Source organism: Leptidea sinapis, chromosome 35 (assembly GCF_905404315.1).
Source record: "Leptidea sinapis chromosome 35, ilLepSina1.1, whole genome shotgun sequence".
NCBI lineage: Eukaryota > Metazoa > Arthropoda > Insecta > Lepidoptera > Pieridae > Leptidea > Leptidea sinapis.
In genome coordinates this window covers 3015616-3042973 of record NC_066299.1, presented here as the reverse complement: position 1 = coordinate 3042973, position 27358 = coordinate 3015616, and the positions used below count along the sequence as shown (strand labels likewise).

General features: G+C 35.7%; 1 protein-coding gene across 6 annotated transcripts in view; it reads left to right on the top strand.

Moving 5' to 3' along the window:
* The window catches only part of LOC126975294 (monocarboxylate transporter 10-like), a 291514-nt gene that overhangs the window by 231068 nt on the left and 33088 nt on the right, over nucleotides 1–27358 (top strand). For all 6 annotated transcript variants that reach the window (XM_050823101.1, XM_050823102.1, XM_050823105.1 and 3 more), the window contains one exon: nucleotides 26721–26894. In XM_050823101.1, coding sequence (XP_050679058.1) covers nucleotides 26721–26894 — 174 coding nt within the window. The remainder of the gene's footprint in view (nucleotides 1–26720; nucleotides 26895–27358) is intronic.

Below are 27358 nucleotides of genomic sequence, written 5' to 3'. Positions count from 1 at the left end.
ATTGTTACGTTATGACTTTTGTTATTAATACTTCTGTTGTTCTATGTCTCTTTAATAGTTCTTATAATATATATATATAATAAAAAAAAAATATTGGCTGGTTTTATGAAACCAAAAACAATGTAAAAGTGAAACTTTTTTTCACATTATAGCCATTTAACTAAAAATTTTTGGAATAATATTCCATTAAGGGTATTAAAATCGCCTTATCAATCTTAATTTTATACAAATTATTTTAAAATTGGAATGATAATCGGAAATAATAAAAGTAGACTAAGTCCCCAACTAATTTTTTTATTGAACTCTGTGTCTTAGCTCTGGTTAAAAATATTGAATAAAAGTTTCACTCTAATAAATAACAACATTTACATTAAACACTGACAAAATCAAACAAAATAGCGTGGAGCACTGGCATAAATGAGTAATAGTCTATACACTACACGGTCAGCTGCTGAGAACTATAGGCGCCGCCCGACCGTCACGCGACATGCAACACACAGACGAAAGAGTTTGAGACGATGTAATAAAAGTTTAAAAATACTTTTTGTACTTAACTCGCATTATTTAATTGATTTTACGTCATTATATTCTTAGATAATTTATACGTCTAGATAGATTCTCTTGCTGTTAGACAACCGATAAAAACAGGCCAGGAATATTAAGATAATGTGCGTGACAACTACTTGTTACACTCGCGATTTGTATGACACTTTGTGATAGTGAGTGAGTTGTGATAGAGATAGTGAGCGTGACTTGCTCAAATAGAGGTTAATTCTAAACTCAATTTTTTTTCGACGTTTTCACAGCTGTCAATGTCTATCTAGACGTATAAATGATCTAAGATTATAATAATAATAGTCAGCATCAAAATACTACTCCTTTACATAATCCATAATATAGAAAAATAATAGTTTAAAAAAAAACTAAAAAAATACGCTTTTATAGAAAAACCCACTAAAAAATAGAAAATAAATCTTAATAAATTTGAATTAAAAATAGTGTAAGAAAAAATGATTTAATTGTAAAAAAAAGCGTGGGTTTATGAACACAGAAGAAGTAGAAGAGTTATTTTGATACTATCCTGAAAAGCACCCCACGCTTTTTTTTACAATAAAATCATTTTTTCTTACACTATTTTTAATTAAAATTTATTAAGATTTATTTTCTATTTTTTAAGTGGGATTTTCTATAGAAGCGTATTTTTTAGTTTTTTTAAACTATTATTTATTTTTAATATTTTAGATTTTTATATTGAATTGTCATCGGTCCTTAATAAGTATGCCAAATTTCGAGATAATCCGACGTTTTGAAGGTGGTCAAAATCATGTTCAAACATTCTGTTACATACTAACATACGAATGAACCTAATAAAAGCGTATTGAAAATAGATCGTAGTTTATTTATTGATAATTACATCCTAGTGATGCTTGTTTTGCACACCGTACCAAAGCGGCGATGTGACGTCATCGACATCAGTACCAGAGATAATGTAAGTGGGTAGTAAATGTTTCCAACATTTATAAATCCTGAAATAATTAATAAATTTTATAAAGCCAATAAAAACTCATATCAATAATTATTATTTCGTCGGTTCGTTCGTTCGTCAAACTTTTTACGTTATTGATTGTTTTTTTTTTATCGAATAGTAGGACAAACGAGCGTACACCAGTTGTTAAGTGATCTCCGCCGCCCACAATCTCTTGCAACACCATAGGAATCACAGGAGCGTTGCCGGCCTTTAAGGAAGGTGTACGCGCTTTTTTTGAAGGTACCCATGTCGTACCGTCCCGGAAACACCGAACAAGGAAGTTTATTCTACAGCTTTGTAGTACGTGGAAGAAAGCTCCTTGTAAACCGCACTGTGGAGGACCGCCACACATCCAGATGGTGGGGATGATATCCTATTGATATGATTGTAAATGCCTACAACAATATGGTAACAATAATACACTATAAATACATAGGGTAGGTATGTTTTTTATGAAAGTAAGGGACGGGACGAACAGGACGTTCAGCTGACGGTAATTGATACGCACTGCCCATTACAATGTAGTGCCGCTCAGGATTCTTGAACAACCCAAAAATTCTGAGCGGCTCTATAATCGCGCTCGTCACCTTGAGACATAAGATGTGAAATCTCATTTGCTCAGTAATTTCACTAGCTACGGCGCCGTTCAGACCAAAACACAATAATGCTTACACATTACTGCTTCACAGCAGAAATTCCACCTTCGCACGACACGCCACAAGTTAGGATATCATCCTCACCATCTGGATGTGTGGCGGTCCTCCACAGTGCGGTTTTCAAGGAGCTTTCTTCCACGTACTACAAAGCTGTGGAATGAGCTTCCTTGTGCGGTGTTTCCGGGACTATACGACATGGATACCTTCAAAAAAAAGCGCGTACACCTTCCTTAAAGGCCGGCAACGCTCCTGTGATTCCTCTGGTGTTACAAGAGATTGTGGACGGCGGTGATCACTTAACAACAGGTGACCCGTACGCTCGTTTGTCCTCCTATTCCATAAAAAAAAAGAAATAGATAGGTACCCACAATCTAGCCGGCAACCTGTGCAAAGGAGCCTCCCACTGGTTATGTTATTTTATAGTTATGTTATTTTGAATGAATAAATAATACCTTAATACTACTTATGCGATATTAAAGTCAAAGTCAAAGTCTAAAAAAATCTTTATTCACTGTAAAACTTTATAAGTTATTTAGTGCAAGTCAGGATGAAGTACAAAAGTTACAATAGCATTCAATTGAGTGTTACAATATTCATCAACAATAAATTTAGAAATATTAATTCCAACTATCTTCATTCAAATAATCTTTCACATTATAATGGGCCTTAGATGTTAATTTATTTTTTACGACACATTTAAATTTTTTAATAGGTAATAATTTAATTTCATTTGGAAGTTTATTATAAAATATAACATGTTAGTTTAGAAACCTTAATTGATCTGTGGAATACCTTGTAAGTTAAAAATGCACAAATATTATAAAACTTAGTTCCTAGTTTGAATTGCACAAATCTTTGATTCTTTTGATTGGATTTTAATAATTTTTGTTATTTTTAATAATAAAATTTTCATGAAGAATATAACAATATAAGATTATCTTGTTATCACGCCTTAATAATTTTTTTTTAAAGATTATTTCACAAAAAAGGATAAAAGGATAAAAGCTCGTGAATCGAACACCTACGTTGTTGTACAAAACATATAAGCTTTGGTCACGGACGAGTAAAAAAATAAGGACTCCGTGTCACCTTACATAACAGTGAGGCACCAAAACAGGCCGGAGAACATGTAAATACATAGCCCCACGCATACACTTACACTAATACAGGCCGATCGGCCGCCATTATGAGATTTGCCATCGTCTGTGACAGATCAGTTTGCGTCGCAATAAAATATTTTTAAAATGCCGTCGTGCGCTGTGAAAAAGTGTAAAAACAATTATATAAAAGTATTTGTGGATATACGAGGAGAAAAAATTGTGTAACTGGTATACCCCGTAACCGCACACACACTAGCATAACGGTGCTTCACTTGCTAATCTCACGGCGCGGAGTCCTTCTTTTTGTACTAGTCCGTGGCTTTAGTAGGAATTTATTATTTTGTGCCAAAGCCAGTTTAAATCGTTGGGCACTGTTAAAAAAAGTCTTAAGGATGATGAAGTTTGAACAAGCGCGAAACCTTGAATGCAATGTACAATAATTAATTATGAATTACATGCACTAGTACATAGGTACTGAAACGATCATGTTTTGAGAATCTCAGAGTGTCAGATGGGCTGATCGTTAGTATCTGACACCAGGATTGTTAAGACTATTACTAAGTACATACCGCAATGAAAAGACTCCAAGCCATATCCAGGATTTGTTGCTAAGATTATGTCAAGAAAAACCTCGGGAGGCTTCTGAAGTAAATTTCTCGGATAAGGGATCGTGCTATGGAAAATAATTGTTAATAATAAAAAAGCGTGGCCTTCTGGTACAGGTGTTTCTCACTTAATAGAAGGTCACATCCACTATTATGTTTGTACCATTTTTGTTACAGAAATAAATGTTTTTTCATTTTTTTCATTTTCAATTGTAGCCGTGGCTAAGACTCAAAAAGGGTTTTGTAGTGCTGAAGAGTAAGTTATTTTTACCAAGTAAATTTTTGACTAAATATGTGGGCTAAAATAAAATCCTTATAAATCACAAACATTCACAACCATATACATATTATATTATATATATGCACCAATGGGCGCAGCAAATGCACAAGGTACACACTAGTAACAACTAGAATAGGTAACGCAAAATCTGATCTACATAGATTAACACTTAGAAAATTATATCATAATAACAAGATAAAACTACTTAAAATATAATTATCAAACAAATAGAGAGATAAAAAAGATACACATTTAGAAGTAGAACACAAAATCTTTAAGTTGAACATAAAACAAACAACATTGCTATTAAACAGGATATGTTCCGATAAAACAAAAGTATATCAAGAAATCAATGGATACTGTCATTTGGCAGAAATATCCAGGTTTGTCCTACAAATGGTACCATTTGGTCAAGATAAGCTTTAACTTTCTTGTCCTGGAGGAAGCAATGTCCTCCTAATAGCTTAAGAGATGAAACCCGAACGTGGTCCACTTTATACAAAGTATGATTTATTCTATTATAGAGCTTGGTATTAGATTGCTTTATTTGTGCACGAAATTCAAGCCAGAAATATGTCAATGTAGAACTGCAGATAGGAAATGTATTTGCAATGTTATATCTCTTCTGTTATTTTAGATATGGAGTAGAATTTAAAATATTTATTGATAATTTGTGAAATACATTACAAAAATTATGTAAATGAATTATACATAGGTAACGAGAGCTTTAAAGAAGCCCACGAGACTTATGTGAAAGATACGACAGGTGATGAAACTGATCAGTTTTCACTTGGGGAGTTGTCATTTAGTCATCATAGAGTTTTGTCCGTATGCAATAATGAAATATTAATTAATATTGTAATTTTTATAGGCTAGCAATTACCATTTCATTAAACTAAATTAAGTGTGTTTTTACTTTCTTAACTAATCTTTTTTTATGAAAATAAGGGACGAGACGAGCAGGACGTTCAGGTGATGATAATTGATACGTCATACCCATTACAATGCAGTTCCGCTCAGGATTCTTGAAAAACCCAAAAATTCTGAGCAGCACTGCAATTACGCTCGTCACCTTGAGACATAAGATGTTAAGTCTTATTTTCCCAGTTTTTTCATTAGCTACGGCGCCCTTCACACCGAAACACTGTAATGTTTAAGCATTACTGTTTCACGGCAGAAATAGGCGCCGCTGTGGTACCCATAATCTAGCCGGCTTCCTGTGCAAAGGAGCCTCCAACTGGTAAACTGGTAGCCTGGAGAGATCCTCTTCAAGCAATTTATGTATTTGGATTTAGGTCCTCCACTCTTCTATAATTTTCTATTCAATTTTTTTTAGCTTATTTCTATGATGACAAAATAATTATGCATTATATGACCACTAATTGTTCCTTAATCTTCCTCCTTCAAACACAACACGGCTTTGTCAAGAAGCGATGCAGTGGTAATTCTATTTCATACAACATTTTTCCCAACAGTTCTAGTATATTCATCATGTTTATATTTCATAAATGGAAATTTTTGCTTTGCGGAAGTAATTCTACTGTTAATGGTTTTTACAGGTTTATTTAGAAATCTTTTGTAACTTTGATTAATTTGTTTTGTTTGTCCCCTATCTGAACCGAGTTGTGTTTAATTCCATGAACTTCTGTGCCTAACAGTGTACGCGAGGTACATACACATTTTGTAGAAGAAAAAAACTAAACGTCAACAAAGATAAGAATTAGTTTATAATAACAGCATCATATTGTATAGATGACGAGCGTCTGTTTCGTGTGATATTCACAAAAAGCGCTAGACTGGCAAAAAGCGAAAAAATGGATGGCCGCCCTCCTAACTGCCAATCATCGCCAATCGTTTATTAGGATCGGCGTAAGGCGTGCCGCTGATATGTATTAGTGTTGCTAACCTCATCGCACATTTATCATCTGTGGAAGTTTAATATGTTTTGCCACACTGACAGCTCTTGCGATACGCTTGACACATTTAGCCTTTTAATAATTTCGAAATACCCACAATGTAGGCGTCATGATTTGTGGGACTTTAGGGGTAATTTCCGTTGTTAATAAATTCATTTTTTATCTTTCAACTCTGATATTTATCGCTTTATTAATGACTGTGGTAATTAAAAACGCGTCCCTTTCCTAATTAGGCACATATTTTATGATATATTCTTCAGTTACAGCGTTCATATGAAATATGGAAAGGACGCTGGAATCATTTCTGCAGCTTATGGTCATGCCGGTTTGATTTTCAAGGTTTAGAAGTTTGCTAAGGCAATCGAGTGTCCAATCTAAGCATTTAGTTGACAACTGTGACCAATACGGGCTTAAAAAGTATGAAATAGAATTACCACTGGATCGCTTCTTGTCGCCCATTTTGAAATAGGAAGATTAAGGAACAATTAGACCTAGGTGGTCATATTATGCATAATCATTTTATTATCACAAAAATAAGCTAAACTAATGAAATTGAATAGAACATTATGTAAGAGTGGAGGACCTAAATACAAACACGACAATTGCTTAAGTAGAAGCTCCCGAGGGCATCCGAGCCAGTGGCTATTTAGAAGAGCCAATAGGCTCACATTATCATCAGCCGGAAGATGTCCACTGCCGGACAATGGATGATTTCCACGACGATCGGTCCTCCACTGCCCTCATCCGACGTATTCCGGCGATCTTGACCAGATCGTCGGTCCATCTTGTGGGTGGCCTACCAACACTGCGTCTTCCGGTACGTGATCGCCATTCGAAGACTTTACTGCCCCAATGGCCATCTACCTGTCGAACTATGTGCCCTGCCCACTGCCACTTCAGTTTCGCAATCATTTCAGTTAGTTTAATACTTGGAAATTTTCAGGATATTTATAGACTGACTCCTGTTTCAGACTCCTGGCTGAATTAATTTAGGAACCTACATAGACTTTTAACATTACGAAAATTTATTGAATCAGACGTTATTTTACGAAAATCCATAACTATCAAAATTTTTGTATGCCACGTCCCAGAACTTGGAGAGTCAAGATCTCCCGAGGGCGCCTCGTGTAGAGGCGAAACACGTGTCAAATCAAAGTGTCGTATTGATTAAAAACAAATCTTTACCGGAATTTACACTCAAGTAACTCACAAAAATATATCATTAGAGTAGTCACTTCGATTTGGAAAAGTGTACACAGTACATTTCATTCTGAAATTTTTTGAGTGTATAGATGGTACGCGATTTTCATATTTATATCTATTTACATCGAAATTAAGTAAATATGCTTATGCTTCATTGTGTGTCTTCTACCGCATTTATCACGGGTAGTTTTCCGAAGAGCTGTTTAACCTAATTGAAAAGCGCGTACACCTTCCTTAAAGGCCGGCAACGCTCTTGTGGTTCTCCAGTGTTGCAAGAGAATGTGGGCGACGGTGATCACTTAACACCAGGTGACCCGTACGCTCGTTTGTCCTACTATTCCTTAAAAAAAATGCACACGTATCTATCAAAAAATACCTAAAAAAATGTTAAGACTTATTTGATTGAGTATACGTGAAACACTTATTATAGATGTATTTTTTTAGTTAAACAAACAACCTCAAGTCAATTTCCTAATATGCAAATATTGGGTTTGAGCAGATTATCAACTGTAAAGTAGATCTTGTAGATGAAGCCACAACCTGAGAGTTGAACAAAGCAAAACAAGATTTTATAACGAGGCGTTACTCCAACGGTTAGCTCAGTTGGTTAGAACACCGGCACGGAACGCCGGAGGACGTGGGTTCGAGTCCCGCATAGTTCATAAAATATTGTTTTTCAAATTTTATTTGTGTGTCAATAAATTGTGAATAAAGTAGAAATCGGTTGAGGCCAGATCTGGCGAGAGTGGAAGTTGTCGGGAGATTCCTTAATGTAGGACTTGCGTTATCATGAAGCAATTATTGTGATAATCGGGTAACGAGTCGAGACTATCTCAATTATTACAATATCATACTTAAGCGCCTATTACTTAAAAATAATATTTCTCTGTTAAGTCGATAATTTTATGTGATGACTTCATGAGATACCTTACCAGTAGGATGCTCCCTTGCACAGGATTTCGGCTAGATTATAGGGTCCCAAAACGGCGACGTTGCCATGAAGCAGTAATGTGTTTCAGTCTGAAGGGTGCTATTGAAATTACTGGGCAAATGAGACTTAACATCTTATGTCTCAAGGTGAGGAGCGCAATAGTAGTGCCGTTCAGAATTTTTGGATTTTTCAAGAATCCTGAGCACAGCTTTGTAATAGGCAGGGCATATCAATTACCTTCAGCTAAACGTGCTGCTCGTCTTGTTCCCTATTTTCCTAAAAAAAAGTAAACTTTGATGGAAAATTGCATACTTTTATTAATTGAATTTAATTATTATTATTGTATGCAATACAAAGAAGGAATTTATTGAAAATAACAATTTTTTCGATAAATTATCATTTATTTGCACTCGTAGGCTGATCCTGCCTCTCTATCGCTTGTTATGCTCTCTCGCTTTTCATCGAGTTATAAGACGTTTTCACGTCAAATATGACAATTTTATAAATTTTAAAATGACTAATTCTTCAAAAACAAGGAACTTAGATTAAGAATTGGTCTCCGCTGTGCTCCAACTAGATACCGCAGGCATAGTCAGAAAATGCGGCAACTAATACTTCGACCAAGTGGGGCGTACTCGAGCCAGTCTCGAACAATGTGTGACATTTGCGTGCCACATGTCCTATTAAACAATGCTAATAATTGAAACTAAAATGCCGAGTTGCGTAGTAAAACTTTGTAAAACTAATACTACAAGAAATAAGAAAGGAAAATAACACGAAGTGTACAAAAATTATAAGATGACATTGAGTGTCAAGATGCCCTCACGCAAACATCTTAACACAACCACTGTTCTTAGGTAGTGCGGTATCAAGTTGGAGCGCAGTGGAGATCAATCCTTTTTCTATGACAAGGAACCAATACAATACCGTAGAATGCTAGTGATTCCATCTAGGTTGCCAGGGCTCTCAAATTTACTTAACGCATTGTTACCAATATTGATGAAGTTTAGGAGCCTCCAAGCTGGTGATTCGTCCTTCTACCAAGTTTAGAAAGAGAGTAATAAAATCGCACGTTATGTGTCTCTTGAAGCAATTGGCACTGAAGTACATTTGTCAGCTGAAGCCAACAGTTTTGAAGACTTTAATGAGCTAATAACGCTGTCATAAAATGTTGATGTCAACAACACATGTGACGTATTGTAGCGATGGCTTTCTGTCTGGTTTCAGAATGTCATCATGCTCTTTTATTCTTTTGCAAAATAATAATATTGACATACTTTTACACAAATTATCTTGCCCCAAACTAGGCATAGCCTGTACTATGGGTACAAGACAACGATATATTTAATACAATATACTTACTTAAATATACATAAATGCATATGAACATCCATGACTCGGAAACAAAGATCCATATTTATCATATACATGATTGCACCTACTGGGATTCAAACCCGGGACCTCTAGCTTAGTAGTCAGGGTCACTAACCATTCGGCCATATGGGTCGTCAATAAATCCAAGAAACCACAATATTCCCGAATTCTTAGTTTATTGCAATTTTCTTCCACCTCTTCGATTAGCGACTAAACAATGGTTTCATTTTATATGATCCTACTCTTCATTTGTCTATACTTGTCTTTATTTGATCAGAATATCTTAGATCATTTATACCAGTCCAGATAGAGTATGACAGTTTTGAAAACGACGAAAAAAAAATTCACGAACACTAACACAAAGTGTCATACAAATCGCGAGTGTAACACGTAGCTTGTCACGCACACTATACTAATATTCCTGGCTTGTTTTTATCGGTTGTCTAACAGCAAGAGACTCTATCAAGATGTATAAATTATCTAAGCAGAATATCTGATTATTGAAGTATAGTTACTATTTTATTAAATTCTCATAAAATTTGTTTTTATTTTCCCACCAAACGGAAATGGTCGATTAGCATTTTAAACGTCCGGGTATAGAGAGAACATATTTTCGCATAAAACAAAAATTTATATATTTTTATCCAAAAACGTATTTAAATCACTTATCCAACATCAACCCATTCGAAAATATATGCCTCGGACCTGAGAAGATTGGGCGGACGATTCTCAATGGACCTCTTGTTTGGGGTCATTTTGTAATATAACGCGCAACAAAAGTCGACTCAACCGAGTAGTAGGCATAGGCCTAGTTCTAACATTCTGATTATCACAGTTTCTAGAATATTAAGTAAGGTGCCAATTTACATACATAGTATAATTATCAAGAATATATTGAGAGGCAATGGTTAATATTACGTTCATTTCTTCTTATCGGATGCATTGTCCCAAAATATATATATATATTTATATAATATATATTCCATAGGAGATAATGCTATTTATATATTTATTAGGCACTTCAACAGAATACATATATAAATTATAAAACATACATACAAATATAAAACTACCATTATTTACATTCCTTATACTTTTATATGTACACATTTCATATATATTTTACCTAGAACAGAAATGCTATGAAAATAACTAAACTTAGCCGTGCCACATGTGTGTCAGTTAATTCAGAACTATTAGCCAATCAATATGTGGGCGCCATGCCCCTATGTTATACAAAATAATGCCATGAATGATAGCGGATACCATCAGTTACACCACCTCTCCGTTTAACAAAACACTCGCGTCCATATTTTTGATATTTGGCGCGTATATTATATATATTTAATTCTCTTCCCATTTAACAATAGGTTATTGGCGCTATATAAGCATGCATGTTCGTTAAAAAACATAAAAAATTGTTTTAAACTGTTAGACAGGTTCATACACGCTGCACCAGAAATGGTCATACACTGGTTTTGGATAGACTACAACGTACTTCATTGCTTCAACGTAACGCATACGGAATGTGTGTTAAATTATTTAATAAAATACCCAAATCTGTACAAAATTTACCCTAATATAAATTTAGATTAACTCTTAAAAAATTTCTATTGACATCAGTATATTATAAAGTAAGTGAATTCTTGATTTCGCACATGGATATTAAAATTTCTTATTTATATCAATAATTGTAAATCTCTGACATTTGCATGCTTTGTATAGAGCTGAATAGCAAACTGTAAACATTTGAACTATACCATCTTGTAATGAAACCTATTCAATGCAAATAAAGTTTATCTTATCTTATCTTATCTTATACTAGTACGGGATGAGTAAAGTGTCATCCGCAAACAATAGGGGTATAATAATAACTCAGACGGTTGGCAGAATGGCAGACGATCTCCTGGGAGTCCCCTCGGTATGGGGGTACCACAAGGGTCTATTCTAGGACCGTACCTCTTCCTAATTTATATAAATGATCTACCTAAACTTGTAGAAAAAAGCACAAGATAATATTGTTTGCGGATGACACTGCTCATATTCAAAGTGAAAAGAAGAAAATGCTCTATCTGATATCGTGTACTAGTTAAGCACCAATAAATTATTGTTAAAAATATTCATAAAACTAAATATATTATATTTACTGTGCCAAATGTCAAAAATGTAGATGCGAATATATTATTAAACGGAGAGGTGTTAGAACTGGCGGAATCTGCTATATTTCCTGACATTACTCTTTATTCCAAATTACAATGGGGCCCCCAAATTAAAGGATTGGTGAATAGGCATAGTTCTGCAGCATATGCGGTTATAAAAGTTAGACTGTTAACTGACATAGATACGGCGCGACTAGTTATTACTTTATATTTTCATAGTATTATGCACTATGGCATATTGTTATGGAGCAGATATTAATACCATCTTTGTGCTGCAGAAGAGGGCTATTCACGCTATTTATAAACTTTCTTTAGGTCTTTAAGAATCATTTAGAGAAAAAATTAAAGAAATAAACATTTTGATTGTTGCATCTCAATATATTCTTGATAATGTTGTATATTTTCATGAGCACATTAAGGAAATTACTGGAAACTGCGAAAATCATAATGTTAACACGAGGAACAAACATAAACTTGTAATACTGACTACTCGGTTAAGTCGAGTTAGTAAGTCTTTTATTGGGCGATGTATATTCCTTTACAACAAGATCCCAGATAAATGTACAAAACAATGTGTCACGAAATTTCAAAGAATTGTTAAAAAACGTTTGTGTGGTAAAGGTTATTATAACATAAATGCTGTCTAAGGCACTCTATTTTGAATGGGTTGTAGTTTTTAGTAGATTTTGACGCTCAATAAGTGATTTTATATATTTTGAATAAAAATATTTAAATTTAAATTTAATTTGAATACTTCCTTATGAGCTTAATTATTCCTAGAACCGATACGACTGATCAACAAGCTTATCAAAATCAGAAGTACAAAGAATACATTTTATTATGTTGCTTCTAAACATATTCTAGACGTATCTAGATGCTTATAGGTATTGGTATTAAAATGGAGGTACAAAATATATTTCTTCAAAAAGCGCGTCGGCTACCCCTTGAGAGGCCATTTTTCCAAACAAACGTTATGGGCTCTTGTCTCGTCCGCGTTAAAGCGATGGGTTTTCGTTTTAGAATTCTTAAATCTGAAAAAGGCTGCGGCTACTGTTCCTCTAAGGAGTTATAGCACTCCTTCGAATCCTGAAGATCCTTCAAAATCCTTGAGAGGCTCCTTTGCACAGGATGCCGGCTAGATTATGGGTACCATAATAGGCGAAGCAGTAATGTGTAAGCATTATTGTGTTTCGATCTGAAGGGCGCCGTATCTAGTAAAATTACGGGGCAAATGAGACATAACATTTTATGTCTAAAAGTGACGAGCGCAATTGTGGTGCCGCTCAGAATTTTTGGGTTTCTCAAGAATCTTTAGCGGTACTGCATTGTAATGGACAGGGCGTATCAATTACCATCAGCTGAAAGTCCTGCTCATCTCGTCTCTTACTGTCATAAAAAAATATATATAATTTTATGATTTGATCCGGCCTTTTTATTATAAGCCTTCTACAAATCATTATTAAAGTATTCTTTTATTATGCAAAGTCATGAACAGTAGCTGATATTCCACTGCATTTGTTGTCAACTAAAGAATAAACTTGATCTTTATTTATGACGTTATATTTCGACTTCAGTAGAGCTCTTTCATAGAAATGCGCATCGTTGAATAAAGTTTTAGGAGTGAGTGAAGTTGAATACAAGTGTATATTTTTCTTTTAAATCTAAACTTTAAATCTTGGATGTATTGTGTTGAGGAAATTATAATTAGTAGGTACTAATCTGCACTGTTTCGTTTTATTTATTAAGGTTAGGTATACACTTATTTATTCAAACAAAACAAATCTTATAACTTATTTACAATACTATGACTACATAAAATTAAAACTATCATTACGTGGAAGCGTACCTAAAATACTGACAGTATTTCCGCGTTGGATAGTTAGGCTGATCCGTTGACTGAGATAGCTGCCAGCGCTTAGGTTTCAAGTAGCCTTATTGAGGCGTGAAGATAGTATTTTGAACATTCTCCGCACCACTGGGCCCAAGGGGCCAAGTGTCTGGACACCAAAGGGCACAAAGATGTATGACTCACTGAGACCAACATATTTGCGACGCTTGCCATCTTCGGCAGTCGAAGCAGCAGCCCCAACCCCCACCAACTGACGTACCTTGGACATTAAGGAGCCAGAGTGTCGATGCAAGTCGCGTTCCACACCAGCGCCCTTCCCCTTGCCCAAGCCACCAGCGTCATTCTATCAGGACGCTTGCCATCGCGGCATATAATACCATTTGCCTCTAAAACAGTTGGTATATTAAATGCGGCAAATGCCATGCGGATGACTTCATTAATGCTGGCGTGACGACTGATACGGCCTGCCGATTTTAGGCAGGATAACCTGTGGCGCCCAAGAGCATCTACCTGAACACCACATCTACATTGATGTGGTTCATTCAATTTTATACCTAGCCGGAGTGATACGCATATTGACAATGTCATATTGTCAAGTAGCGTTCCAATCGGCACAGAAGGCAAGGCTTGTAACCAAAAGCCCGACTCATTTTGTGTCGCGGCCAAAAGACGAGTACGCTCTGTTCTGTCAGTAGATGAGATCAAAAGATCATCAAAGGCTGACTTACAAAGAAGTGCGTCCCATGCTTTTTGACACTTTAAATCGTCTGGAAAATTTTGAATGTTTGCAATATGTAGCCAAGCATCTATTGCAAATAGATATGTTGGACACCTCCAACATTCATTGCTATGCATACGACAGCACTGGTGATGCCGTATACACGGGCCATGCAGGTCTCTCTCGGGAAATCGTCGACCAGTGCCGGGAGAAACTTGTCTTCTATCGAGTCCTCTCTTGAGAAGGTCGCGGAATGGGGTAAATTGAACCTTGTCCAATTTAACTCCCAGAAGACTCAAGTTTGCGCGTTTACCACAAAAAAAAAACCATTTGTCGTATCACCGCTCTTCGATAACACCTCCCTAAAAGCCGCGCCTAGTATCGGAATACTGGGTCTTGAAATCTCGAGCGATTGCCAATTTCGTGGCCATCTGGAGGGCAAAGCCAAATTTGCTTCAAAGAAACTGGGCGTGATTAATAGAGCACGGCAATACTTCAAGCCGGCTCACATTCTAGCGCTGTACAAAGCGCAGGTCCAGCCACACATGGAGTATTGCTGTCATCTCTGGTCTGGCGCACCCCAGTATCAGCTCGATCCATTTGACCGCGTGCAACGCAGAGCAGCTCGAATTGTCGGGGACCCAGTGCTCTGTGAACGGCTGGATCACTTGGCGTTGCGTAGAGACGTCGCTTCATTGTGTGTCTTCTACCGCATTTATCACGGAGAGTGTTCCGAAGAGCTGTTTAACCTGATTCCTGCCGCCGAATTCCACCTTCGCACGACACGCCACAAGTCAGGATATCATCCCCACCATCTGGATGTGTGGCGGTCCTCCACAGTGCGGTTTACAAGGAGCTTTCTCCCTCGTACTACAAAGCTGTGGAATGAGCTTCCTTGTGCGGTGTTTCCGGGATGATACGACATGGGTACCTTTAAAAAAAGCGCGTACACCTTCCTCAAAGGCCGGCAACGCTCCTGTGATTCCTCTGGTGTTGCAAGAGATTGTGGGCGGTGGTGATCACTTAACAACAGGTGACCCGTACGCTTGTTTGTCCTCCTATTCCATAAAAAAAAAGAAAAAAAGATAGAAATGCTGATAGGCAACGCCCGAAACTTTGCGAGTACTCAAACCAGCAAACTGTATCGGTAAAGAGGCTTGAGACCATGCACGATCTGTAAACGCGCATTTCAAAACGGTTTCTAAAATATTTTAAAGTGAAATATCAATTACATCAAGTAAATTTGGAAATTTCCATAACGGGCTAGACCTTAAGAGGTACGTAAATTTTGAAACAAATACACATGACCGAATAATAGTTAATGCCATATGAGAATTAATTTTAAATAAATCTGTCCGAAACGTTTTTAATTTTTTTAATGTGATCATCTAAGATCGTCGGAATTGAAAAAGAAAATAATGAAGCTCCAAGAAGGTGAAGTGAATTCTTATCCAAAACTTTAATGTTGGGGCCAATACATTAAATTTATTGGTAATATCAATCCTTTCTGAAATTTGGAATATTTCGCCGATTAAAAATATGAATTTCGAAAAATTTTACTCAAGGCCGATTGAGCTAAAACTAAAAAAAAATTTCGTTGATAGAAAAGGAGAAATATGTCTACAAGAAATTTTAGAAACAAGGCGTCGAAAGGTGCAGCCCACGGCTATACGACGAATACCATACCATCTTTTTCTTAAGAGCGCATATATTCGCGCCACATAAAATTTCGGTAATTACGGTATTAACTTTGCCAGAAATCAAATGTAAGGTTATACCTAGGCATTGTTAATTTCGATAAAATTTGTTTTTAAAAAATTTAAGAAAATGTTTTAATTATTTTTATGAGAAAAATTTAAGAGGCGGGGAGGCTGTTTAGTGTAAGTGATATCCTGCCCATTATAATACAGTGCAACACAGGTTTTCTAAAGAACAAAAACTTCAAAATAAAAGAAAAGGCATTGTGGACTGTCGATATTTATATATAAACATTATGTAAGTAGAGAGATATGATTCTCTTGCACTCAACTATATATTTTATTAGGAGTAAATATCATGGAAAATGAACCAAAACTCATCGATCTTAAAGAAAACGTTTAACACAAAGGAGTTGATACATCAAAAGTGTCCGATGCCGCAGAGATGACGCAGCCTGTAGTTAAAATGTCGACGAACCTCAAATCTATCGAGGCGAGTGAAAAGTTTTTCAATAGAAGTGTTTGTCAGACGCCCGCACCAACTTAACTTAACTTCTCACTACTGGGACTCAACAATATCGCACTCTACAAGACGAAAGCAACGAAAGACAAGTATTATTCTATGATTAGTATTTTGAAAGTTACACAGCAATATGTCCGGCTTATTCTTGTGTATTACGACACGTTTTATTACTTGTATTTATTTTATATATCTTGTTAACATCGCCACGAGAAGTTGATGTTGTTACGGTATGTTGACTTCTATTTTTCTCCTTTTAGATTACACTGACGTTATTTTCTTAGCTACGATTGGCGTGATTGCGATACTAGTGCGATTATAAAATACAGCGTAAGTTTATATATATCAATAATCATTTTATTTGTCGAACTATTATATTCTCCAGTGGGAGGCTTATTTGCACAGAATGACGGCTAGATTATGGGTACCACAACGGCGCCTATTTCAGCCGTGTAGCAGTAATGTGTAACAATTATTGTGTTTCGGTCTGAAGTGCGCCGTAGCTAGTGAAATTACTGGGAAATGAGACTTAACATCTTATGTCCCAAGGTGACTGGTGCAATGGTAGTGTAGTTAAGAATTTTTCGGTTTCTCAAGAATCCTGGGCGGCACTGCCTATGTTAAGTCCCTTAATATCTTAAAAAAATTTATAGAATATTTATTCTATAAATTTTTTCTGAAATCAGAAAAAGCACAAAATAAAATAAACATACACATAACACATCACAGGAACAGTTTGACCTTCTATTTTAAATTTTAATTGTTTTATCCATTTTTCGCCATAATATTAACTATGTTTATATATTTAATTCAAATGTATCGCTGTAGGGCTACCAAATGAATAAATAATTTATTTATTTTTAAGGGTTCTGTGGTAGGTTCGTTTTATTGGTTGACTTGGTTATGAATAGGACTACCAGCTTCATTTTTTAACACAAACGTATACACACAAAAATAAAATTAATAATTGTAAAGTTAAAAATGATTGAGAGATGATTATAGATTTTTTTAAGTGAGTAAAGTATTGCCAGTAAGCGTAAATCATCAAGCGATCAAGAACGTAACCCATCTCCACAATACAATAATGATTGTACTGGTCTATGTCCGCTTTAGTTTCGGGGTACCTAGAATTAATAAATACTACGGTGATAGAACTTTGAAAATTTCCCTACCGTACTTATTAAACAGCTTGCCTGAGGACATCCGGCTAGAAGCCAATAAAAGAAACAGTAAAACTAAAATAAAAAAATATTTAGTATCAACACTGCCTTCAAATAAGATTGGAATATATAAATTCGTGGAAAGCCACTGGTGTGGGATGCGACTTGTGTGGACCCCTCTCATATTGAACATTCATCTAGAGCGGGAGGTGCAACGGCGGAATCTGCCGAAAACCTAAAACCTAAGCTTTGTAGTACCGATCGGTGGCAGATCACAGCCCTGGTTCGATGCGTCAGTTAAAGCAGCATCTGACTGCAAAAAACAGGCGTATCGAACTTGGGTACGGCGCTGGGCACAAAGGATCCGAACTGCAAAGTTCTTAAGAGAAAATATAACCGTGCCTCCAGATTTTTTAAGCGGCTAATCGCCCGTGCGAAGTCTAAGCACGTCGTCAAAATCGGCGAGCAGCTTTCCAGCTACCCGACCGGAACACGTGAGTTCTGGTCGTTGTCGAAAGCTGCTCTTGGTAACTTCAACCAGCCGTCCATGCCGCCGTTGCACATGAGGAATGACACCCTTGCCCATACGGCAAAAGAGAAAGCTGAGCTGCTGTGCGCTCTTTTCGCCTCCAACTCGACACTTGACGACAACGGAAAAACACCGCCGACCATCCCGCGGTGTCAGAGCTCTATGCCTGAAGTACAGTTCAGACAGAAAACTGTTAGGCGAGCTCTGTTTTCGTTGGATGTCAGGAAGTCGAGCGGGCCGGATGGCATTTCTCCAATCGTGCTTAGAACGTGCAGGGGCACCCCTGAGTTGACGCCGGTGCTAACGCGTTTATTCCGGCACTCTTATTCCAAAGGCGTTGTCCCTGACTCATGGAAGTCAGCCCTTGTCCATCCGATCCAAAAAAAGGAGACAGTTCGGATCCGGCGAACTTCAGGCCTATTGCTATCACCTCCCTGCTCTCTAAAATCATGGAGAGCATAATTAGCCGCCAGCTTTTAGTATACCTAGAGGGTCACCAGTTGATCAACGACCGACAGTACGGCTTTCGCCATGAACGGTCAGCAGGTGATCTTCTGATATACCTAACACATAGATGGGCGGCGGCTATTGAAAGCAAGGGGGAAGGCCTGGCAGTTAGCCTGGACATAGCGAAGGCCTTTGATCGTGTATGGCTATCGCTCCTCTCCAAACTTCCATCATTTGGGCTTCCCGAGAGCTTGTGCAAGTGGACCTCCAGCTTCTGAAAACTACTGAGCCAAACTATGTAAAATTTTTACGGGACCAAATGGCATATATTTCGCATCAAACAACAAAAGAAGAATTACGTAAATCGGATCATAAATCTCAGAGTAATCGGTGTACATACATAAAAAAAAAATACCGATCGAATTGATAATGAGCCGTTCCCGAGATTCAGATTATATATATACAAGAATTGCTCGTTTAAATATAAGTATAAGATAAACATTTTATAGCTAAAATTATACTGTGCTTAAGCCAAGACAGTCCAATACAAAAGTCATGTTCGCATTTTATCACACTCAGCAACATTTTACGCAAGTAAATTCTGAGTAAAATCTAAGTACACTCTATAGATCACAGATTTAGAGTTTTAGGATGAGTAACATTCTCACAATAGACAGTTACCGTCTTCCCTAATAGTTACGTGTTGAACGAATAATAGTTATGTATATTTTGATATTAAGAATGAACAAGATGTAATGAAACAAATCATCTTCGATTTAAGTCACACATTAAATTATTAACATCAAACATAGACGATGAAGGGAAACGGGTATTACACGCCCGTACTTATTAGTAAGATGGCATGAACTATGTTCCCGCCAGCTGTATTAATGATTGTCTCAATCAAATTAAAATGTATTTGCACATTGGAGATAATTTCAGCCTCGTATGCGAACATACTTATTACTTAACTAGTAGTCAAGCGTGACTCTGCCGTTGATACCGTTTTGATTTTAAATAAAATACTTTTCAAAGGATTAAAACGCGTGTTTTAATCCTTTGAAAAGTATTTTGTTCGTTTGAAATAAATTGTAATTGTATTTTACATGCGTGTTAATCCTTTGAAAAGTTCTGATTTTCATTAAAATTATATGTGTTTTCATTTTTGCGGGTAACTCCATAATTGAAGTATACTTGATATATCTTAATCGGTACACCCATTTCAGAGATTAACCGGAGTTTTTTTTCTTATAAATAAAAGTTTTTTATAAACATCCATAAAACTTAATCTGTAAAAAGCTCACTATATCGCTTATAGTGAAATGCAACATGCTGGCGTGTAGGTTTTCCAAATGTAATAAAGAAGTAAAAAAGAAAAAAAAACATACTGTCAAAATTTTTATACATGTCAATTATGGTCAAACTTCACCCGAAAAGCCTATGGCACCATTAGGGTGCAGTATAATGATGCATATCGCATCCTATTGAGATTGCATTGGTACTGTAGTGCTTTCAGTATGTTTGTAGACGGCGGCATCAATAATTTCTTCGCAATTATTAGATTATGGATAGCATCCTTTTGGTCGCGTATACGCTCCACTAGTAACAAAATTATTTCTACTTTTTCTATGTACTTGAACAATTCCATTCTTAAATATTGGTTAAATTTCCATCATAGTAACAACCATAAATATCTGTAGATATCGAATGTTTGTTTTTTTTTTAATTCAAATTAATATCTTAATATTCATAAATAGTTATAATTCCTAAGTAATTTTGACAGATAGTAATTGTAATTGTGACTGTAAAATTATGCAATATGTGTTTGTTTGTTGGGATGTGTGTCTTAAATAAACATTAACCCCCTTATTCATAATGGTCAGCTAACTTAAAACAGCTGCTACAGAGTGTTATTTTTCATTCTGACTTACGTGAATAGAAGAAGACAGAGTGAGAATTAGCAATGCTTTAAGTTAGCAGACTATTATGAATAAAGGGGTTATTATTTATTATTAGACTTTATTAATATAAACAGATACTAAAATATATTTACAAGTACTACCTATATATATTGTCTCTTTAGACTAACATAATATAAGTATTCAATAAAATCTATCATACGCTATTTAAAGAGCCTGAAGATGGCAAATGAATGAAGCAGTAAATCTGTTGAGCGTGGACGCATGAATGCAATAAACATTAATCTAATTGGTCATTTAGATACCAATACTCATTTGTATTGCCAATCGCTTTCAAAAGATGGTGAAATTAGTTTATTTTACTTGCGTATGTATTTAAAGATCGCATTGGGTTTATTTTCAGCTTGGTGTGGTCAAATTACTCGACTGGATAGATATTATAGTTGACGTCCAAAGCTAAAATTTGAAAGCCTCATGGTGATGAGTATCCGAACACCCCTATGTATGTTCTACGATTTTGCGTAGTTTAGGAGATTATAATTTTTTCCCCTTTTATCCGCTTTTTCACCTAATTGTGGTTTAGGACTTTTTTCAAATTTTTTTGAACACTTTTTGTTATTTTTATTGTTGATAATTATTAACTACAGATGCAATAACTATATAAGAAACTATGAATAGTTTAGACAATGCGGAACTAGTTTAGAATTGAGTCGTAAATTCAAGATAACTGCTCCAGCTAAATTCATGAAAGTGTTCAAGGTATCAAAAAAATAATGGGGGATAGAAGCCATAGGGGCTTCTAACTATTTTTAAAAATTCCCAGAACATTGGCCAATAAAATGAGCCAAATTCAAATTTTAGCTTTGGACGTCAACTTCTCGGCCACCCAGTATATCAGTAGATCATAATATGTGTAATTTGACCATTGATAATAATAATAATTAACAACAAATACAATATAAAGAGAATAGAAAAGTAAAATAAAAAATAAAATAAATACAAGGTAACACTAATCTTATGACTATATTTACAATACTATGATTACATTAAATTAAAACTATCATTGCGGGGAAGCGTACCAAGAATACCGGCAGCATATCCGCGTTGGATAGCTAGGCTGATCTGTTGACTGAAATAGCTGCCAGCGCTTAGGTTTCCAGTAGCCTTATTGAGGCGCGAAGATGTCTGGACACCAAACGACATAAAGATGTAAGACTCACTGAGACCGACAAATTTACGACGTCTGCTGTTTTCGGCAGTCGAAGTAGCAGCCCCAGCTCTTTTATCTTTGCGTAAACCATTTAAGCTTTCAACGTTTTGAATACTATTAACACTTAAACGGATAAAAAGGACATTTGCCAAGAATGTCCTGTTTTTAGCGATAATATACTTACTCTTGCATTTTTCCCCGTCATCATAGCAATTAAAGACATTATTGTAATTAAACTAAATACATACCAAATTGCGGTAAAATCTCCGTGTAAAGAGCCGAAACTGAATTTAATAATTAGTGTAATATAAAAAATCAACGAGAGCTACTTAATTCTTGTTAACGATGATGTATTAACGCCCGCGCGTAATACGTCGCGATTTAAATGCCGTTTATTTTAACGAGGTGAAAACAAACTGATTTTTAATAATCTAGTAATTTTACATGCGTTTTTGTTTATGGTGTTGATTCGGTAATGTAATGATGCAATGTTTTTTTTTCTCTTATATTAATTAATTATATCTTTGAGATAACCTTTCAATTATTTTCTCCATGTTAATCATTTGAATTTTGATTATATAGATGGATATAGGTCCCATTTCAACCGACTCGTAAAAGTCGTTACATATTGACGATCATATTTATTTTTGATGCAATAGATGGAGAATTACGACCTACTGTTTCCCTGAATCGATACGACTTAGACACGTTTAAGAATATTCCCCCTAAGCATACTCCCTCCTTAAAGGCCAGCAACGCATCTCTTAACCAGGGGTCTGCGGATGTCCATGGGCAGAAAGGCATTTATTTTCTCAAAATTGATTCGTTTAGAATTCTTTTTGACGACATTTCTAATATACTAGATACTACTTCCGCTTCGGAAACAAATGGCGCTCTGAGAGAGAAAAAGCAGCGCAAGAAACTCTCCCAGCATTCTTTTTTTGCGCTCTTTTTAATAAAAATATTCAATATTGTAGTGTTATTGCTATTGCTATAAAATAATCATAATCTCATCCCAGGCTTTCATCATCCAGAGCTGTGGAGTAATAGGATCTACGTCAGAGTCATTAAAAAAAAACATTTAAATTTATTTATAGATAATGCCTGAACAGTGACTTTTTTATAAAAGTGTGTATTATGAAACCTACTAGAACTAGTTACAAGCAATCTCTTATTTCTAGTGTTGTAATATAAATTATATATTCGGCTGCCTCACCACTCTCAGGTCACCTTATAAATAATAGGTGTAGGTGATCACCGCGTCCCATACTCTCCAGCAACATCAGGGGAATCATTGTCTTTGGGGCCTTTTAAGGGTCATGTATGAAGGTCATGAAGTATCGACCTGAATACATCATAATCATAGCAAATAGAAGAGAAATTCATTCGATTGTGAAGCTAATAAAATGTGTATGTGTTGGGGGAGTATTAAACTATTAATTAATAAAAGCTTACAATTAATTACAAGTTCTTTGTAGGTGGGAGGGAATCCAGGAAAGTGCGTAGCCTGGCTATTTGCGTATACTTAGAGTAACTTAACTTATAAATAATTATTAGATTCACTTACTTTGACTAAGATTATACAACGAAATACAAAAACATATAGACATAGGTAAGGTAAAATAATTATAAGAGGAGATCGGTTAATATGGAGGGGGGATAAAGGAAAGGAAAGCAAGGGAACCGTGTAGAAACCACATCCAGAGCTTGAGAATGATATTAAAGTTTACGGCGTCAAGTTCTTTTGCCGTGATAAATTCGGTAGAAGATAGACAATGAAGCGACGTCTCTACTCAGCTAACAACACGATGACGTATCTTGTCGTTCAGGTGAATTAAGTACCCATTAAATAAATTCCTTTGATTTATCTTAATAAAAAGCTTCCTTCTATCTGAGTACCCCCGCCAAGTCGAGCTAAACTAAGCGGCTCGGTCGTGCTATCCTTTTCTCAAAGCAGTTCAGGCCATTTTCGAGCACCTATCCTTTCTTGTGGATAAAACTAGAAGACTGATTTTTTTTAATTCATTTATTCAAGTAGCCCTTACAAATTTCATAAGTACAATCTGCCAAACTACGAATGTAATTTGTCGGCAGTAGCTCTCGTGACACAATAATGCTACTTACAATAAAACTAAATGATACAGTATTAAACCTAAAACTACTATTAAATCTAATTCAAACTCAAATATTTTTATTCAAAATAGGATTTAAAATCACTTATTGAACGTCAAAAACTACCACCCATTCAAAAGAGACTGCGTCATACCTGAGAAGAATGCAAGAAACTCAGCGGGCTTTTTTTTATATAAAATATGGATTGTACAATAAACATTTATAATTAAGGGGTGTTCGCTTTATCCGTGCTTTATCAGTCCGTGGTGTCATTAAGAAAATCGTTTATGCTATAATAACCTTTCCCACACAAACGTTTTTTAACAATTCTTTTAAATTTCGTAACATATTGTTTTGTACATTTTCTGGGATCATATTGTAGAAGCATATACGCCCAACAAAAGACTTACTAACTCGACCCAACCGAGTAGTAGGCATAACAAGTTTATGTTTGTTCCTCGTGTTAACATTGTAATAAAATAATGTTACAGTATTAAACTTATTTGGCTATTGTACAATAGTACGGCATAGTAAAGTTAAAATGATAATTAAATTATAATATATAAATTAACTTATATTAAATCCATTTCATGGGCACAGTGACAGATAATGTTTCGTAAGAATGTGTCTCAGATGAATTTTAGAGGAAACATCTTCAAACAAATCCTGTGGCAGTTCATTTATGACAGTGGGCACTAGCAAGCGTTTTTCTCTTTTCCCATAGTAGTTTTTAATTTTGGGATTTTTAATTAAAAGTGCCAAGTTACTATATTAAGAACACAAAGGATTTTTTAAATTGATATGGTCAATATAAGATATTGCTAGGTTAGCTAATTACGTAATAACTTAAGAAAAAAGGAACCTTAAGTTGGGAATGAATAAATTGACCAACTTGGTATAACATGGATCTCACAAGTCACTATCTTTACAGTAGAAGAAAAGAGTTGCGAAACATCTTTAACACTCGAATATGTGGGACATTTCAAGACTAATATTTCTTAAGAAATTAACATACAAAATAATAGGTCTCCAAAAGTTTTATGAAGCCTTCGTATTCATGTAATGATGTTTCTTATTGCCTTTTCGGATGTTAAGCTCGCAAGGAATTTGAAGCGATTATGTTTCACGATTTCTTAGTAATGCACCACAGGCAACATACAATTGTTGCAAGGCGACATACAAAAGATCAAGATAATATGCATCCTTAAGGCGACACTAAATGCCGGCGACCTTGAGCGATATGAGTTCACGCCTCCTATGTAACAAAGCCAATATTTTCGAAATTCTTGGGTCGAAAATCTAACATTTTAACAGGCGCAAAATGCTTAATTGCTTACAATCCTCATTATTGATTACTAATCTAAATAAATGTAGCTAATAAAATAAAAAAGTAAAATCTATAAGAACAACTTTTATGATAGTAGTATACTGAACAAATGCATGATGCCGAGAAAAATCTTGTTTAACTGCAAAGAAAACTGGTAGTTCATAATAGCTCTGGAGTGCTAACTTTAACCAACAATAAGCATTAGCAACCTACAAGTAAGACTTAAGGGTATGTGTAACAGGATAAAGTAGTGTTCATAGCTCCAAATCCTATACTTTCACCACAAAACTTGTTTAAAAACACCTTGTTTGCATGTTTTCTGTTTACCCTTCGTCTTAATTAGTCATAATCATGGCACCCGTTCGATGACATCAGGCATTCTTATAACTTTGGCGATAGAACTTTTAAAAGAATACCATAACTTTGACTTCTCTGACATTCTCTTATCCGACGGGAACCAATCAAAAATATATTGAAAAAACTATTGAAGAATTGTTAATTGTTGCAGTAACAGTCGTTAAATTAGTTTTACGATTTATTGTATGAGACTCGAACCTGTAGACACACTGTGTTAACAACAGTTTTACAGGACATTGTATTAGTTTAAGACGCTTATAATAAATTAATAATAAAAAAATATTGTTACGAAACGCTCCTGTGATTCCTCTGGTCAAGAGTATAGGGCGGCGGTGATCATTTAAAATCAGGTGACACGAAAGTTCTCTATATTTTCTAACAATAAATAAAAAAGAGTGAATTTGTGAATTTTTCTAAACTATCATCATAATCATTACGTTAACACCAGGAACAGACATAAACTTATAATGCCTACTACTCGGCTAAGTCGAGTTAGTAAGTCTTTTGTGGGGCGATGTATATACTGTTACAACAAGGTCCCAGAAAATGTTCAAAACAAATGTATTAGAAAATTCAAAAAAATTGACGTTTGTGTGGTAAATGTTACTATAACATAAGTGACTTTCTTAATGATACCACAGATTGGGAATGTAAATTAAAATAGATTGCGTTCAAATTTTATTAAAAAACAGAAGTGAATTCATATCAAATTTTGCATAAAATATTTGAATTTAAATAAAGAAAAATGTTCTACTATTATTTATATATTATACTTGCTAGTAAGTTTATGTGACAATAGCAATCATTGGTTTCCACATTTTTTTAAGACAATAACGGACGAGATGAGGCGGAAGTTCAGCTGATGGTAATTAATACGCCCTGCCCATTACAATGCAGTGCCGATTCTTGAAAAACCCAAAAAGTCGCCTTGAGACATAAGATGTTAAGTCTCATTAGCTACGGCGCCTTCGGATCGAAACACAATAATGCTTACACATTACTGCATCACGGCAGAAACAGGCGGCGTTGTGGTACCCATAATCTAGCCGGTATCCTGTGCAAAACAGCCTCCCATTGGTCATGTTCATGTCACCTATAACCTAACCTTGTATTATCTTTTCAGGATGTCTGGGAGCGATGTCTGCAGGAGTGGCCCTCGCCCTGTCTCCGGTGACGGTGGCCCTGTGTGTCAGGAAGTCAACCCGAGTGACAGCTGTAGTGGGCGGACTGATTGCAGCTCTTGGTTGCCTCTTCACCTCGTTCGCGACACAGTTCCATCAACTCTTCTTCAGTTACGGTGAGTTTCACTTCTATTTTCTATTTTAGTCTTCCACCGCATGTGGCATTCCGAAGAGCTGTTTCACCTGATTCCTGCCGCCGAAATTTACCTTGGCACTACACGTCAAAAATTAGGATATTCTCCCCACCGACCTCCACATTGCGGATTTAAAGGAATTTTCGTCCACGCACAACAAAGCTATGGAATGAGCTTCCTTGTGCGGTGTTTCCGGGACGTTACGACATGAGTACCTTCAAAAAAAGCGAGTATACCTTACTTAAAAACCGGCAACGCTCCTGTGATTTATCTGGTGTTGCAAGATAATGTGGGTGGCGGTGATCACTTAACACCGGGTGACGTACGCTTGTTTGTTCTCCTTTTCCATAAAAAAAAGTTTTGCGTCATATAATATGGATTCGAATCCCGGTAGGTGCAATCATTTATATGATGAATATGGATGTTTGTTTCCGAGTCACGGATGT